Source organism: Balaenoptera musculus, chromosome X (genome assembly GCF_009873245.2).
Source record: "Balaenoptera musculus isolate JJ_BM4_2016_0621 chromosome X, mBalMus1.pri.v3, whole genome shotgun sequence".
Classification (NCBI taxonomy): Eukaryota; Metazoa; Chordata; class Mammalia; order Artiodactyla; family Balaenopteridae; genus Balaenoptera; species Balaenoptera musculus.
The window spans coordinates 100784227-100802579 of NC_045806.1; the positions used below are offsets into that span (position 1 = coordinate 100784227).

At 45.4% G+C, this 18353-nt stretch overlaps 1 protein-coding gene across 2 annotated transcripts in view; it reads right to left on the reverse strand.

Annotated features, from left to right (window-relative positions):
• TMEM255A (transmembrane protein 255A) overlaps positions 1 to 18353 on the reverse strand; it is a 47937-nt gene that overhangs the window by 24582 nt on the left and 5002 nt on the right. For both annotated transcript variants that reach the window (XM_036839154.1, XM_036839155.1), the window contains exons 2-5: positions 16400 to 16542; positions 7665 to 7727; positions 5379 to 5468; positions 266 to 334 (exon numbers count right to left, since the gene is read on the reverse strand). In XM_036839154.1, coding sequence (XP_036695049.1) covers positions 266 to 334; positions 5379 to 5468; positions 7665 to 7727; positions 16400 to 16542 — 365 coding nt within the window. The remainder of the gene's footprint in view (positions 1 to 265; positions 335 to 5378; positions 5469 to 7664; positions 7728 to 16399; positions 16543 to 18353) is intronic.

Sequence of the window (18353 nt, forward strand, 5' to 3'; positions counted from 1 at the left end):
CAAAGCCACACACTGAGAGGCTGCCTGCTGGGGTCAGAGGGGCAGCCTGTGGCCACAGAACAAAGTAAATCTGATTAGGCCTCATGAGGCTCTAACCTATGACCGTGGCCCCATTAGCACTGTGCTCTGACCCACTGAACAAATCAACTAAACATACCTTGTAGCAAGCTGTAGGCCCGGGGAAAAGAGTAAAAGAAAGGGGGTTCCAGGCAGAACAGGAGACTTTCCCCAAAGGTAAGACGTGCAGCCTCCTTCTGGCTCTTACCTCCTCAGCTTCCTTCTGGGATGTCTTGGGCACATAGTGGCACCGGTTAGCATAGAGTGGTTTCAGATCCTGGAAACGGAAACACCAAACCAAATGGGTTTTGGCTTTGGAAAATAGAGCAGCAAGTGCTCTGACTGGTAATAAAAGATTTGAACACACACACACACACACACACACACACACACACACACACACACACACACACACACACACACACACACACACACACACACCCCAGAGCAGGTAGTGGGTTGGGTTGATTTCTGAAAGCTGCCCATCTAGGGAGGCTGAGAATGTGAGGATCAGATAAAAATGTTCTAATAACTGCTTTCTATTGGGCCACTTGGTTAATGAGAAATTAGGAAATTGACTGAGAAGTGGGTTTCTTGAAATTTCCGCTCTGGTTTTCTTTTATTTCTAGTCTTTGTCTCTTTGCAAAGAGTCCCCAGGGAACAAAAGTCAAAACTCCAAGTTATTGCAACATCACACTCCCAGTCGGAGGGAGGCCAGCTCCCACAATGAGGATCCATTATCACCTGGGGACAGGACCAGGGCTGGCTGCCGCGTACACCCTGCTGTCATTGCCACAGCTTTTTCAGAAGGAAGAGCTCAGGAAGCGAGCCCCAGTGGGGTGGGTAGCCATGGAGCCTGCTGGAGATTTTAACTCAACTGAACTATGAGCCAATTTCACTCAACTACACAAATTAAAGACAGTGAACTCCAAAAATACCACTGAAGCCCAGAAAACTAACATGGGGCTCAAGGACAGTTGCCTAACGCTGCTGACTTGGGCAGCTTCCTGGTGAGGGAGCTCTCAGACACAGGGGCTGGGGTAGAACAGACAGGTGCAATCCAGTGCTACCTGGAAACTGTCAGTCAGCAGATGCTGCCCACTTTCCGGGGGACACTAAACATCCCCTGACTGGTAGGGGGCTTTGACCAAAAGCAGGTTAGCACAGGACAAGCAGTTTATGCAAACTGACCTTTGGAACTTGGCCAAAAGCACCTTGGCAGAGGGAGTTTATCTATTGCCCCTCCTTCCCCCTAAACCCACTTCTCTCACCGTTTTCAATAATCCTGGTGGCTGCTTTTCCCCACACGTGTGATTGAGCATCTCCTGTACCTGACACCCAAGTGCCTCCTGCCTCCCTGCCTGCTGCCCCGTCAAGGACCTAGGACCTTCCATCAGCTGCTTCTACATGAATGTCCTGACCGCTCCATGTTCTGAAAGTACACTGCCCTGTGGGCTCAGCCTGGAGTCAGGCTGGAAAGGAATGAGGGTTCTTATGGTCACTGCCGGCAGGGTTTATTTTCCGAGTTTGGGCAGTGGCAGAAGTCATCATCATCCTGCCGAAGGGGAGGCTTGATGTGCTGGTCGTAGCCCTCCTGACCTCCTGGTTCTGCAAAGAGCATTCAGCCACCAACTGCCTAAATGAAGACAGACGTGTGTGTGTGATGGTCCCCCATATGCTGCCTCTGGATGCTCTTGTGCACTGAGGCCCCAGGGGAGGAACAAGCCCATGTGACTGGGAGGTAAGAAAAGGCCACTTAGCCAAGGCAGCCTTTTACATCCGAAGGGCTAGCAGCTCCGGAGTGGAGGGCTGGCCACGAGACTGCTTTCTGCTGAGTGTCAGTGTGCTCTGGGTGAGGCCCTCTCAGGGCGCGTTCACACCCATTATTTCATACCATCCTCATGTTAACCCTGAGAGGCAACTAAGTTACTATCACATCCAGGTGGAAGAGGAGAGACTGTGGCACGAGGAGGGAAAGGGATTTTCCCAGCTAGTTAATTGCTATATTCGGGGAGGGGAAAGGAAGGAAACTGGAGACAAGAGAGAGAAGGAATGAGACACATTTAGAGGGGGGTCAGGAGGTAGGTCTTAAGGGGAAGCGCATATGCCCCCAAGCCAAAGGACAGGGCACCAGGAGGTTAAAGGGCCCCAACAACAGGAAAGGCTGGCTCTAACCCACCCGAGCGGTGCTGGGATCCAAATGTGCCTTTCATTTAAACTGGCCAACAGACATCACCATAGATTAATAAAACCTTCTCCCTCAAAACTGTCTGGGTACCAGTGAGGGCTGGCAGATGTCTTAGGACAGGTACAGTGTAGGCAAAAAGGTGTTCTCAAAGCCTTACCCCAACCTCCCGAATCAAACGCTCTACTGCAAGCCACTAACGGCAGGAGGTACAGACGGCCTAGACTCAGAAGCTGGAAGAAACTTCCAATAAATATATTTTGGATTTTTCTCCCATTGCCTTTGGATGAGGCCAGTGATCAAAACCTTGAGGAGTTTAGGAGTCAGGGAAATGCAAATCAAAACCACAATGAGAAACCACATCATACCTACTAGGATGGCTAGAATTAAAAAGTCGGATAATAACGGGAGTTGGCAAGGATGTGGAGAGACTGGCACACTCAGATACTTCCAGTGCGAATGTAAAACGGTGCAGTCACTTTGGAAAATTGGCAGTTCATCAAAAGGTTAAACGTAGTTACCATATGACCCAGTACTTCCAATCATAGGTATATACTCAAAGGAAATGAAAACATATGTCCACATAGAAACTTGAACACAAATGTTTATAGCAGCATTACTGATAACAGCCAAGAGGTGGAAACAACCCAAATGTCCATCAACTTGTGAATGGATAACCAAAATGTGGTATATCAATACAATGGAATATTATTAGACCATAAAAAGAAAGGAAGCAATGATACATGCTACAATATGGATAAATCTGGAAAACATTATACTAAGTAAAAAAAGTCAGGTTGCAAAAGACTACATATGATATGATGCCATTAACAGGAAATGTTAATTAATATAGGGAAATCTATAGAGAAAGTAGATTAGTGGTTGCCTAGGACTTGGGGGAACAGGGGGAATAGGGAAGTGATAGCTAAAGGGTATGGGGTTGTTTGGGGGATGAGAAAAATCTTCTAGAATTGACGTGATAGTTTGCACATACCTGTGAATGTACTAAAAGCCACTGAATTATATACTTCAGATGGGTAAATTATATGGGACGTGAACTGTATCTCAATAAAGATGTTTAAAAAAAAAACATTAGGAGTGGGAGGAGGAGGGAAAAGGAGGAAGCCATTTTAGCTCATGATGCCATGAAAATCTACTGCAGGCTTCTTGGCCACTAGGCCTACGTTGCCATGGAGACTGCCTCAGAGTGAAGAGTGCTTGTCAAATGGGGATAATAACACCTGCCCTACATATCTCACAGGATTGCTGTGGGTCTCAAATGAGATAATAGATGTTAAGGCATATTGAAACACTAAATTCACTACACAAAAACAAGGAATTATTGTTATTAAGATGGCGCCTGTTGAAACAAAATAGCACACATACTATGATTGTCTACAAGCATGCTACAAAAATAGGTATATACTCAGAGGGTAATATGCAAAAATTGCATATGTAATAGAATTGCTATGTTAGGGTGGTAGGATAGTGGATGTTACAAGTTCCTGTTGTGTCACTTGCCTTTTCAAAAAGAAAAAGATGAAGAAAAAGATGGCTCTCTCAGCTAAACTCAAAAGGGATGAGTCTGATATAGGGGCCGACATATTCCTGACTCCAAAAGAAAACTGGGCAAAAAGCTTCTCTCTTCCATCCCATACTTTTCCCCCTGCCCAGTAATTATCTCCTGACATGCCAGCACTGACCATAGGAATTCCACTAATCTTGGCAAATGAGGGACTGACTCTTATGTCTAGGAGGAGAGTCCAAGAGCAAGTTGGGATTGAAATAATAATGTTGCAAATCATCCTTTCCCAGATCCATCCATACCCAGGACACTCCCTCAGGATGACCTGCACTATTAGCCAACGACTGAAATGGAATAAAATATGATTGATCCACACAATATTCTGATAATACAATTTTTCTCTAATTCAATTGTTTTAGAAAACATATAATTCCACCTAGTTCATAGGATGTTTTCATTTTCAATGTTGGTTCACTTGGGGGAAAAATGAGTATCTGAGGTTTTTGTGGCAGCTCAGTAAGCTGCTTGGCTTGCTCTCGATTTGGGTTTGTGGGCCAGATCAGGGCTATACTATGACCTCCCTGGGACTTTTGCCTTTTGTGGACAGCTTCCTCCATTAAAAATTGTTGAAAATGATATTTCATTTATTTTGATTATATCTTATGACTGCATTGGTATAAAGACAAATTTCTATTATGTGTGAAAACTTTTTTTTTGGCCTAAGAGTTCATCAGTTTTCCTCTGACTTGAAAAGAAATGATCATATTTTTCTGGGACCCTGAAAGTCCATGGGTCACAGGCACTGTTGTCTACTGAGCCCAATGGAGAAGGCGGCCCTAGGCCAGATATCTGGAATCGTAAGAGATGGAAAGCGCCGACCGAGGGGTGAGGGCTCCTGCAGGGAGCCCTGTGGGAAGGACCCGAATCCCAGGCTTCTCCAAGAAGGAGCACAGGTTTGGGTTTCAGGAGTAAAGTAGCCTTACTCGAGGCACAGCTTCTCCAGAACAGGAAGCATTTGGCGCCTCAGCTCCAGGACTGGGCTCGTTTTGGAGACTTCCAGCTCTGGGGCTTTCTCCAGATCCCAATCATATCACTCCTCTCCAGCCATGAAGACAGCGAAGTTCAGGTATCCTAGAAAAGGTGTCTGTCCTCATGGGCTGCTCTTGTCACTGTTGGAGGTGGGGGAGGTCAGCTACTGCCACCTCCAAGGCTCTCAGGAAGTCATGTGGCTTCCTGCGGCTCTCTCCCGACCTCCTCACTCCCAACACCAATTCCAAGCCAGTCCCCTGGCCCTTGTCTCTGACTTTTCCAAATCTCACCCACATGTCAACAAAGGCTTAGCTCCAACCCCTCCACCACTGGGAAGCCTGCTCTGATCCAAGGTAAACCACTTGGGCACTTAGAGTTTATATGCCCAGCTTAGACCAATTTCTCTAGATGCCCGTGTGTGTCCAGGGATGTCCTCATTTTGACATCACCTCCTTGAGGCCGGTGATGTCACCTCCCTCTCCTGTACCCCTCACAGCCCTTAGCACACACCCAGCACACACACGCTCGATGAAGCCTTGTTGTATTGCCCATTTACTTTAACTCAGGACTAAAAATACTCACAATGTGTCTGGCAGCGAAGACCCCATCGACTATGGCACAACAAAAGGCTGCAATCACACCAAAGCTGATAAAGACGATGGAAGCCACCAGCTGTGGGAGTAGGGGTGGGGGACAAAGCAAAAGTGTCTGTTAGCCTTTCACTCTCGCTGCTTCTGGAGACAAGGCGATCCCCAAGAGACCGCCAGCCAAAGCAGAACTCTGGCCTGCCATCCCGTGTGAAGTGTGAATGCCCTTTTCAGTCACGCAGCATGAGTGGGAGCAGGGGGAGGGGGACGCGGAGAAGGGGCCATTGAAGCACTTCTTACATTTTCAGGGCAAGCTAAGAAATTCACTCCATGAGTCTATGAGCGCCCAAGGAAGAGGAGGCTGAGGAATTAGACTGCATGGCTCTTCCATTCTCAGACTCAGAAAAATGTTAGACCTTTGACATCATGAAGTCCCACCCCCTAATTTATTTATTGTGGAATTGGAGGCTCAGAGAGGGGAAGTGGTGTGTCCAAGGTCACTATCCAGTCTATGGAAGAGCCTGTGCCCACCAACCCCTAGTCCAGTGTTCTTCCCAAGCCCTCATGGTGGGCAATGATGAAGAAGGGATGATTCTGAGGCCCTGCACAACCCTACATGGCCCTGCACCACTGAAGAAAGAGAACACTCAACTTATTACGGCTTAGGTGTCAAAGACATTTTACAAGGGTTGAAGTCTCTGAAATTGATCAACTCTGTGTACCACCATCCTGTGGTACATACGAAAAAATTCAAGTAAGAGAAATGTTTGCTGGAACCAGACTGCCCTCTTCTCCTATCGTGTTAGATAACAGAAATTTTCCTAATAATTTGTCTTCCATTACAAGGGCGATACTACAACCCAACGTGGGGGTAGGTGTTTCAAGGCGTAACCAGGGGCAGGGATAGGTACTGCCTAAGCCCACCATCTGCCCGTGTTGACCCTCAAAACACCCTCTTTGAGGTGTTTGGGGGGTAAAGTAGAGAAATAGCATGGCATTAAGCTGCTCCCCAGGGAGAAGGAGGAAATCAAAGTCAAGGCCACCCTAAGGTGGCCTCCCATCTCAGAGGCTAGCCTCCCATCTCACAGGCTAGAAGGTAATACTGATCTCCTTTGGGAGTTGTTCAGAAACCTCGCCCCATAAATCTCACTTCACAGCACTACAGAGAGTTGGTAAATAATGGATGAAAGATGTCATGAAATTGGCATTATCAGCTATGCGATGATCAGCTCTACAATTAGAGCTCCCTTGTCATTTTGAATAATTTAAACCCAAAGTGCAAACACAACTGGCAGCGGAGAGCCCAGGTGAAATGGAAGAAGAGAACTATTAGAACCCCCCTGAGGGCGATTCCCTACATTGCTGGGGGGAGAACACATGGTTAGAGTTCCCTGTCCCTGGAGCTATTACGTTATCTGATTAAACTTGCTGTTAAATAGACCCTAGCATCAGTCTAGATGCCACAGTGACTTGTACGGGGAAGCCTAATCAGTCCACCATCTGACCACTCACCAGGCATCTTGATTTACAAGCCCATAAAACTGCAATATGCTTGCAATTCGGTCTGTACCATCTTCTCTTGCCCTCTAGGAACCCTTCTCAGCCTGAAGCAGGAAAATACAACAGCCTGCCCTTGCGGGCCCCCATTCAGACATAGAACTTTGTGAGTTTTACCTCCTGTTATATGCGTACCCTTCCTCTCAACCTTACACATACTTAGCTTTGAACTATGTATGGGTAATGGGAATACTTGAGGTTGGCTTCGTAATTTCATTTCATCTTCTTGCGCCCTAAATATATTTGTTCTGTTAATTAAAGTCCCCTAGATTGGAATCTCCTAAAAGGCAGGACCCCTCTGCGAAAACTCCTCTCCAAGATTATGCATCAGAGAGGAAGGTGTGAGGGTCACCAGTGAGCCAGGGCTGCAGCAGCAGGAATCAAAGAAGCAAAGGCATCCGATGCAAGGACAATTGGCCTGACTGGATAGGCTGGCGCACTCCTTTGCGAATGAGGAGAAAAGCAAAAGGCAAGATCCAGATTATTCCATCCCTGTGACTTAAGGAGACTAGCTGGGCCACTGAGGGAACATCAGGCAGGGTGAGAACAAGTCCCATACCACAGGGTCACTTTAAAACAAGTTCCCCGGAGGCTTAGGAGAAAAGTAAAGTAGCTGTTTCTTTTGTGGCACAATTTGGGCAACCTTAAGAAATGTGTCACTTATCCACAGAAATGTTGAGCTTTTTCAGATGAAGAATTTGATTCTACAGCGATGAAAACTTACCATCTGCCGTTTGTTCTCCACGAGGTTTGATCCGATGATTCCAAGGAACGATCCAAAGCCGAGCTGCAAAGCAACATGGCACAGATAGCACGTGGGAAGATGGTTAGCCTGACCACACGGTCGTTCCACCCCTGGGATACAATTCAGGATAACAGAAAATACCCTGGGTACAGATGCTAAACCCGTGCAGCTGTTACTCACACAAATACAGTATGAGTAAGAAAAGTATTTCTCCCACCATTTGCCAATTTTTCCTCGTAGATATGAATCACACCTAAAAAGAAACCCGTGCGCCCAGAAGCTAAAAGTAAAAGTCAACCATAGCTTTTCAGAGCCTGCTTATATCAATTTCAATATCCATTACCTAGCATGTGACTGGTGAGTCAGTAAGAGACGGATAATGGTGAAAAGCACGCATGATATTCTGATCTTTATCTTTTCTTTGAAAAGAGACCTTCTATCCTGATGCACGAATTACAAAATAAAGGTTTGAAATAGCGATTTTTGATGCATCAGGCACACTAATCAAACCCAGGAAGTACTTTAGCAATCAGCAAGCACCTTAACCTAGACTTAAAAAAAAAAAGAACTATTTTTTTTGAAAGCCTGTATTTGTGGTTGACCCACTGCAATTTATGTTAGCACTTATTCACCTCTTCTTCCATCTCTGCTTCATCTATGGACAGAAAGCATTCATTAAAGGGTGAATAGAAATGGCAGTGTAAAACCCTGAAAAACAATTTCCCCGTCTAAGCGGCTGGGATGATGGCTCGGGGTAGCAGATTCCACTTTGCTCTCAGTTCTGCCATTAGTGGATTGAGTCTGCCATTCGCAGCTGAAAATGATCACTAACCGATGGCTGCTGTCAGGGGTGAAAGTGGAAGAAGTAAAAAGTGGTGGGAATGGACCAATAAATCTTAACACAAGTCCAGCAATGTAGTTACATTTCTCTTGAGCCTCTCTAAGGATCTGGCTTTCCATCTGCCGCCTTACCTTGGCTCACAGGGACATCTCTTTCAGTCTGAGGCCCCCAAGCCTTACACCAAGTCTTGGAAATCTAATGGACCCAAGGGCTGGGCAGGAGCCTGGTGGGGCAGTGTAGGGGGACTGGGTGCCTGCCTCAGAAACCCAAGCATGAAAGAGAATGAAGGGAAGGAGTGAATACAAATTTCCAAGGACTCATTCTGCCGGGCCACTCGGCCAGCAACCCCTCTCGAGAAATAGAAGCTGAAGAGCATGAAGGTGTAACCCATGCCGTCCCAGACTCTACTGGGAACATCCTCACTCAGCGGTTAAACTATGTCTGTCTCCCGCCTGGTCTTATTTGAAATGTAATTAAAATGTGTTGTGATGAAGTATAGTGATTAAAACCCGGTCATCAGACTAGCCTGGCTTCTAACCCCAGCTCTTCCACTCATGGCTGTGTGACTTGAACAAACTGACTGACCTCTCTAAACCTCAGTTTCCTTATCTGGAAAATGGGGACCATAGTAGTAGCTGTCTTATAGGATTTTTGTAAGGATTAGCCAGGATAATACAGTCAAAGAACTTTGCACAGGGCCTGGCACACAGTAAGTACTCAGTAAATACGAGTTCTTGTTCTAGTGATTATTATTACTATTCTTAAAGACATTTAACTTTGGGGCAGCTCTAACCTGATTTGAGCTGGTAAATCCTATCATTATTTGCTCTATTTCATAAGAGTTTCGTATTCTGTCTTATCTCCCCTCCCAATATGTTGCACAGCTTTTATTTTTCAGGAAGAATTCCATGAATAGCCTGTGCTTATGACACTCTGGGCCATTTGTGGAGACTGAAAGAAAGTCAGAGGGCAGTTTCTTACATGGAAAATAAGTCCTTTCACTGAGCAGTTCATCTGTTTCCACAGATATTCACTGAATGTTCTTCTGAGCCTCAACAGCAGTCTTTGCCTTAAGACGGGAAGCAAAGACACTCGCTCTTCCTGACACTCTCAAATAACTCTCTGATGGCAGTGACCGGAAGAGGTGGCCTGAAGCCTCATGGAATTGGCTGGAAAGACAAGGTGCTCTGGGACTGGAAATCCCAGGCCAACCAGTTACTTCATCCAGTTCCCTCCCCTTTCCTTCCATTCCATTTCTATTCCACTCCAACTCATTCCATTTTCTAACACTCACTGAGTACTTTTGGGAGATAAATAAATGACATGGCCCCTACCCTGCAGGAGTGCATAGTCTAGTGAGGGAGAGACAGACTGTGACTTAAGGACCACAGGCGAGGTAGAAACAAAGTGCTGAAGGAGCAGAGAATAATTCATTTTGTATTATATCCTTGGCTCTGCTACTTATAAACTGTGTGACCTTGGGCTAGTTCTTTAACCACTCTGTGCTTCGGTTTCCTCATCTATTAAATGGGAATCATAATGGTCCTGACCACACAGGACTGCTGTGAGGATTAAATGAGATAAGGTATGTACGTAGCGTGACCTGCATAAGGTAGGCTGCTAAATACATATACATGGTCGTTCTCAGATCTCACAGAGGGGATAAATGGGGTCAAAGACAGGTAGAGTTCACCAGGTGGGGAACTAATATCAACTGAGTCCTCGCTGGAAGAATTCATTCATCTGGATGACAGGTTTATGTACTAAGTCACCAGTATCACTAAAACTACCTTACATTTGAAAAGCATTTGAATTTAAAGAAGCGCTTGCCCTCTACCTTGGTCACAGTCATGTTAGGGAGCTCGGTGGAGCTCATATCATTCCCATTTGATAGATAGCAAAACGGAGGCCTAGAGAATTGTATGGACTCGTCCCCTCTTACAGCAAGTTCACGGCAGGGCCAGGACGAGCCCTCAGATTCCCTAACAGCTGGTGTTCTTCCAGCCACACTTTGCTGTATTTGTGGTCAGTGTTAGCAGAATAGTGACCTTCACCGCTGCCCCCCAGGGAAGAAGTTCCCTGTAAGGATGGAGCGAGAAGTCCTATTTGAGGAAGAGCTGAGGGGGGTGAAAGTAAAGAAGGAAAAATCAACAGAATTTCCTGAAAATGGGCAGCTGCTTCTAATCAACTGTTTGCTCTCCTGAGGCCTCAGAAAGGTAAGCTCTGTGGTCCTCGCTCGAGAACTGCCCGGAATCATGGAATGTTCAGACCTTTGGAACTCCATCTTGACTCCGCATTACCTGAACAAATAACCAGTTTGCTTTGTTTTGGCTGCCCTCCACTTGTAGAAGAAAAAAAGGCAAATCATTAGAACTCAGATTCAAGAGCTCTTTTTAGGCTGCACCCTATAATTTATGCCTATTCCCATCCACTGGGACTGAGGTGCAAATGGATTAATCATTCAACAAGTATTAATTGGACATCTACTCTGCTAGACCTGTGATCTGGAGGCCAGGAAGCGGGGTGGGGTATGATACCAAGACCAACGAGACTCAGCCTCGAGGAGCTGTAACTAGATAATGGGTCCACAATCCCTTTCTGTAATCCTGAAATCAACAAAGCTCTTAAAACCAAAAGGGTTTTTGGTAACTAACTTGGTGGCAAAACCTGACCTTGAACTGACGTGAGGTTATTTTATAATGTTTATCTACTTAGTGTAAAAATTCACAGTTTATTGTAGAAAGATGAAGGTGCTTGATTATGGGGTATATCTCAAGACCCCACTGGGATGTTAGATAATATATGATATATGCACTCTATTATCTTTCTGAAATTTAAAACAAAACAAAACAGTCTAAATTTGCAAACACATCTGACCCAAGGGTTCAGAAAGAAAAGGGATTGTGGACCTGTATAAACAAAGCTAAATGAGAATATAGCCCAACATCCCACAAAGCAGAATGTGACTATTTCCCAAGAACTATGAGTGGAAGGAAATCTACGGTAGGGAGTTCAAAGATGGTAGACACCACTGTGGATCCCAGTAGCTGAGAAATGTCCCAGCTGTGTCTTTAAGTTGGAATAGGACAGAGCATTTGGATAAACAGAGAGAGAGAGCACAGGGAGGCTGTTCCAGCCCAAGTCACGTTCAGGGGACTGTGAATTGACAATTTTGGTAAAAGAAAGGTGTGGGAGACCAGGCCAAGGGCATCTTCAGAGAGCTTTGAATGACAATGCTAAGGAGGCAACAGGAAGCCAATGAAGGTTAGTCTTATCTAGCAAATCAAGACTCAAGTGTCATCTCTGAAATGTACTTACTATGCTAGGAACTTTATCTTAGAATGATCTTATATTTTAGAAACATTTTCAACAAGAGGTAGAAAAAATTTCTGCCTAATTCACAATAAACCACAAAATCCCACTATCCAGACCTCCTTCTATTTCCTGAACATTCAAGTTAGTCAAAACTTTGCTGGATTTATCAAGAGTCTTCACGTGTGAAGCTGAAGCCACGCTGGCCTAGAGAAGGTTTCTGGCCTATTGACTGTTTTGAATGACCCCTGTTGTCTCTGCCTCCTACTACCCCATGGCAACTCTGATATAATTTTCAATTAACTGGACCCCCCCCTTCCCCCGCCTGGGAGAGGGGACAGAAGCTCCTGGTTTCTTTCCTGAAAGAAAACCCAGGCTGGTGTGGGCCCTAGCAGTATAACAGCTGCGGGAGAAGGTTCTAGAGTGAAAGGCTTTCAGCACTGATCAGGTGGCCAACTCCATCTTGTGGGTTGCATGGGAAACACATGTAGAGGCCTCGTTCTCCTGGATGTAAGGTTAGAGAGCTATAGAGAAGGAGCTGGCTCTCTTCCCTGCCTTTTCCATCTTCATACAACTGAGGCTCTTGGCTTTTTTTAGGCCTCCAGAGTAGAAAGCTCACTGGAACTCTTCCGGAACGGACTATGTCATGAACATTCGAGGACAGTAAAAATCCTAAGCCAGTTTGTCTTTCTGTGTTGGTTTTAATTTTTTAAAAAATTTACATTTTAGCCTGTACAGATGAGCACATCTTTAAAGATGCCTGCTGCATACATGTCTTAGGATGATGATACCACATTCTAGCTCAGGTAGAGTAGCTAACACCCTATCATAATACACCTCACTGTACAAGGGCATCTCGTTTGGCAAAATAAAGATGGCTCAGAAAAGTTTTGCATGACTTAGAGTTATGCAAACACGATTATATTTTTCAATGCCTGAGATCTCAATATTTAAATGAATTGTATGGTAAGTAGTCTTTAAGTCGTCTTTAAATCTAGTAACTGCTCCCCAATTTGTTTGTTTTAAAATTTTAAATTCTCGTGTACACATTTAACCAGAGTCCTAAAACAGCAAAGTTCCAAATAACCTGACATTTTCCCACAAATCTATACAATGGTCTTTATATTCAAACTGACCAATTTGATAGTGTGGAATCTGAAAATGCCACATTTTGCTCATTCTGGTTTTATTGCAAGCGTACTTTGTTTATTGTGTTTTAGTTCTCCAGGTGGTTGCCGACCCACCTGAATTAGACTCCCCTGGGGTGTTTATTAAAATACACACCAAGGTGGGGAAACCACTGGCTTAGAGTTTATATACTACCTCTCTAATAACCAAACTATTCAATTAGTGAAAGCACCCCAGTCCCGGATAAATCTGGATTCTCAGGCACTTATTGTTTCAGAGGTATGAGTTGTTTATTGTATTTGTTATAACATGATCTGACCTATCAACTCAAATGGATTTTTCTGCTCTTCAATCTGCAGTCTTCCCCCCTTCACTTCCTATAATTAAAACCCATTTTAAAGAAACAATCTACAGGAACTATAAAAGCAAAAAAATTAAGGTTAAACCATAGGGCACACTGCTAGGGCTGGCTCTCCTATTAACATTTCCATATTAGCTCTTAGCCAGACGCACACGCACAGACACACGCCCCCACTGCTTCAACTTCCAGTGCTAGCTGAACGTCAGGTACTCCAGTAACAACAATCACGCGCCCTCCTTCCTTTGTTAATGTATTCCAACCCAGCCACCCACAGGCAGATATTCTACAGAGAAGGTTCAGAGGCACCGTTCATGAATAGTAGTTGCTACTCTTAAGTGACATGGAAAATACCTTCCTCTCACCCAGGGAGAGTCTGAATCTTGGCTTGAGCATTTGCTCATCAGTCAGAAACCTTTTACTAAATGCAGCTACCTGAAGCCCACGAAGTCACGCAGACCCTATAAATTGCTTTCCCAAGCCACCAAAATGCAATCTTACCCCCCCCTTCCTCTGTCCCCCGCCCCTCTTGTGTTTAAAAATAAAAGCCAAGTCTGCTGATGACTGGTTTTCTTGCCTCACCACAGGAAGTGGACCGGGTGAGTTCTCACATCACATGCTTAGCAGAGGGCACCAGACGGTGTCTGTGGGACACCTGCCCTCGGCTCGGCTCAAGAGCTGCGAAGGAACTTCCCGGGAAGGGCGGGCGGCCTTCAGCAGCTGGGCCCCCGTGTCAGGCCCCGGCTCCTGCTAGGGCTATTGAGAAGGCTGACTGCGGAATCGGTGACCTAGGCAACAGGCGTCAGGCTTGGTCACTCACGGCGCCTGTTTGTCAAAGGCATCCATCTTTAATCCCTTCCCCTTCCTTTGCTTCTCTTTCCAACACCCCCCACTCCAAAAAGAGTAAAAAAGAAAAGAAACAAAATAACAGCAACAAAGCCGTCTGCCCTTCCTGATAACCTAAAATGTAAACAACAAAAACCCATCCTAACCTTCCTTCCCGCTCTCTAGCAGTTACAATTGGGAAGTCATTTAGTTGATATTCAAAATACGATCCAACCTCTAGAGTTAGGTTTTAGGGTTCAATAACAGTGTGTGTAGATCCAAATGAGGTGTTTGGTTTTCTTTTTCTTTTCTTTTTTCCTCAATTATATTGAGGTATAATTGGCAAATAAAATGGTATATATTTCATTTCATTTCATATACAACGTGATGATTGGATATAAAATGAGGTTTTGTATGCAAAGAGTTCAGCGCTTTCCAGAGTGGATTGCATGCAGCCCGGGGATGGGTAAAACAATCCACTGAAGTATGGAAAGAAACTATTTGAACTCTTGTTTCCTATTTTTTGTTTATCTAAAAGAATAAGAAAGAAATTACGCGTTACAGATACTCAATGAACAGACTGTCACTGGCGCCCTCCCTCGGTGTGAATGTCAGGTGACAAGGCGAGAGCTATCGTTCTGGAGGAGGGCAGGCTCCAAGCAGCAAAGGGTTGGTGGTGGGGCAGTTTACGTGTGCCCGGATAGTCTTATCTAGTCTTCACTAAACTAGTCCCAAGAAAATGGACAAGGAGTTTGGAAAGACTCCTGTTGATAAACCATGAGTTGAAGATGACCCTAATAACGTAACACAGTGAGAAAATGACAGAGCTGACCCTTGGAACTCTCAGGGTGAGCTCTTTGTCAGCCACACTGTGAGATCACATTAAAAAAACAATGATGGGGCTTCCCTGGTGGCGCAGTGGTTGAGAATCTGCCTGCCAATGCAGGGGACACGGGTTCGAGCCCTGGTCTGGGAAGATCCCACACGCCGCGGAGCAACTGGGCCCGTGAGCCACAACTACTGAGCCTGCGCGGCTGGAGCCTGTGCTCCGCAACGGGAGAGGCCGCGACAGTGAGAGGCCCGCACACCGCGATGAAGAGTGGCCTCCGCTCGCCACAACTAGAGAAAGCCCTCGCACAGAAACGAAGACCCAACACAGCTATAAATAAATAAATAAATAAATTTATTAAAAAAAACACACACACACAATGATGGGCTTCCCTGGTGGCGCAGTGGTTGAGAATCTGCCTGCCAATGCAGGGGACACGGGTTCGCGCCCTGGTCTGGGAAGATCTCACATGCCGCGGAGCAACTAGGCCCGTGAGCCACAATTACTGAGCCTGCGCGTCTGGAGCCTGTGCTCCGCAACAAGAGAGGCCGCGATAGTGAGAGGCCCGCGCACCGCGATGAAGAGTGGCCCCCGCTTGCCGCAACTAGAGAAAGCCCTCGCACAGAAACGAAGACCCAACACAGCCATTAATTAATTAATTAATTATTTTAAAAAAACAAACAACGATGCCCATGACAATCTGTTCATATCTGAGAAGAAAGCCCAAAATATTCAAAATTATCTAGTAAGCTATTTGAAATAACGACTTACAGCCACTATCTTTAATGAGATTTCATGCGAAGTGCATATCACTCCTTGAAATTTTAGTGTTAGTATGAAGATATTAAAAATTAAAGTGTATTTCATTTTAATCTAATTTTTGAACTTCCATTTTTGTATGTTTTATGAATATGCATATAATTTGTAAATGAATAAACACACATATTTGAGGAGTAAACATTCCACATATTTTTCCTGAGAGGAGGGCAGGATGACTTTGGAGATCAGTGCTGTGCGTCACAGACTGTCAAGCTGCAAGGGTCCTCAGATTTCAGGTAAGGTCAGGTGACCCCTATTATATATATAGGAAAGCAGATGCCCAGAGAGGAAAGGACCTCAGCCTAAGGTTAACACTGCTAATTAGTAACATGTCCTAGACCAGAAAACTGAGGTCCTAAAGAGTGAGATGACTTGCTCAGGATCACACTGCTAGTTAGGGATGGAGCTGGGATTCTTCTGAGTCTTAGTCCAGTGCTCTTCGAAACCAGCCCAGAGCTGTTTCTCTATATAAAGGTAGAGATATATAAAGGAGGAAAACTGAGCAAACACGGAAACTCAAACAGAATTGAAAACCATCAGAGTAGAACCAAATGTCTGTAGCCAGCAAGCTACTGAGACCTACCTATGCCTTTGATACTCACAATAACTCCCGGGTAATAACCTCCAACAGTCACATTCTGGGTCCTGGTGGTTGCGGCGAGGCCCACCGTGAGAATTAACACGGACACAATAAGCAAAGTCACGGTGACATAGATGGAGTTTCGTTTCCTCCGATTAAAGGCTCCTGAAAGCACACAGAGAAACTGAAATTGCTCATTTCGGCTGGAGAAGGGATGGACTTACAGAAAAAAATCACTAGGAAGGTTTTTCTTTCCTACTTCAACTCGTAACTGGGGTTATCTCTGGGGAGTGGGATTATGGGGAAGGGATGGAGCTTTAGATTTTTGCAGTCATCAGGTGTTACGTTTACAATAATGTATATACGTTTCCAGTTTGAAAATAAACAACAGAAGAAATTGTACCAGTTACATAAAAACAAAACTAAACACATTCGATAAAAGATGTATCATACCCACTTAGTGAAGTGTTTCTTTTTTAAGCCAAATTATAAGGTACATGATAGATGGAAAGTATACTGTGGAGATATTAAATGAAAATATTTTAAGGCCAATATGCAACTAAAAAGGGTTTTTTCATAAGCTGGAGATATGCAATTTCATTTTCAGTGTAAATATCAGAACCAAGCCAGGTACTGGGATTTTTTTTTTCATTTATTTCTGACATTTGCCACCTCATGTATAAACTTTAAAAATGGTGTGTTGGCAAGATTTGCCACATAACAAATGCGTGTAATAAAGTAAGTGTTTGGAGGCCATTAGTCCACAAAGATATGTATCGGGGGAGGTAGATGGGGAGGATTATAACTTACACCGTTTAGGCTTATGTGAGGGTGACATAAATACAAATGATGAGAAACCCATTCTCCCACTCAGTGCTTATCGGACATGATAGTGCAAACCAATATTTTTTTTCGAAAACAGGCTTATTAAGTCAGATAGAAAAATGGTATCTAGACTTGCTTTTGAATTTAATTTTTTTTTTTCTAAGGAATGAAGCACTGCTCAACACTCCGCGTGCGTTTTTTCTGGAGGGGGTTCTCAACAGAAAATACCAGGGATGAGTTACCACCTAGGAGTTCTCATAAAAATAAGCAACTGGGGACTTGCTATGAGAGTCCAGTTCTCTAGTGGGGAGCCTTATGACAGAGTTGCCCACTCAGGTGGCTTGGCTGTCATTTATGGGCCTAAAGAGGCCACTTGGGACTGATCGCAGGACCCCGCCATTCTGGGAGGCCTCGCTGCAGCCTCAGGAAGCAGCTGTCTTTGAAGCCGCCCAGACTGCACCACTGGGAGGGAGGGGAGAGGGGATGAAGGAAGGGGGAGGGAGGCGAGAAAACCAGGAAGACCCAGGAGGCCTGACGGTGCTGAGAGGGAGGCACTGTGGCTGGCTCTGCAGCCCCCAGCAGATGCCCCTCCTCGAGGGAAGAAGAGCATCAGGAGTGCCACCCTGGGTGAGCCCCACCATCCATCTCGTCTCTCCCAGTGCGGTCCCTGCCCAAGGCTCCAAGGGAGGTGGGAGGGGCTGGCGGTCTCTCCCCTGACGTCAGCCTCGAAAGTGAGGGCCGTGACTCATCAGGGTCATTTCTAATACGGTACTATTCCAAGACCATTTTACATCGAAATTTAGAAGTGGCTTGAGCGTTTGGAGGCACCCACAGACTAAAGCGCCATATCGCACCCTGGGAGGAGAGGTAAAGTGAGTTGGGAAACGAGGCTCCTCTCCTGGGGGGCCTGAGTCCAGCCTCCAGGGGGAAAAACAACGGGACCGCTGGAGACACCTGTGACATCAGGGCCCTTTGTGTGAGAGGGCTATTTGGGATGCAGATGGGGAGCTGACTGCTGGTAAACAGAGGAGCAGAGCAGGGAGGCACAGACTGCGAAGGGTTGGCGGGGGAGGAGCAGGATTTATTTCTTCTGTTTATCTGAAGGTTAGTTACCCCTCCTCTAGATTTCGAGGGACCTTAAATGAGCCTCC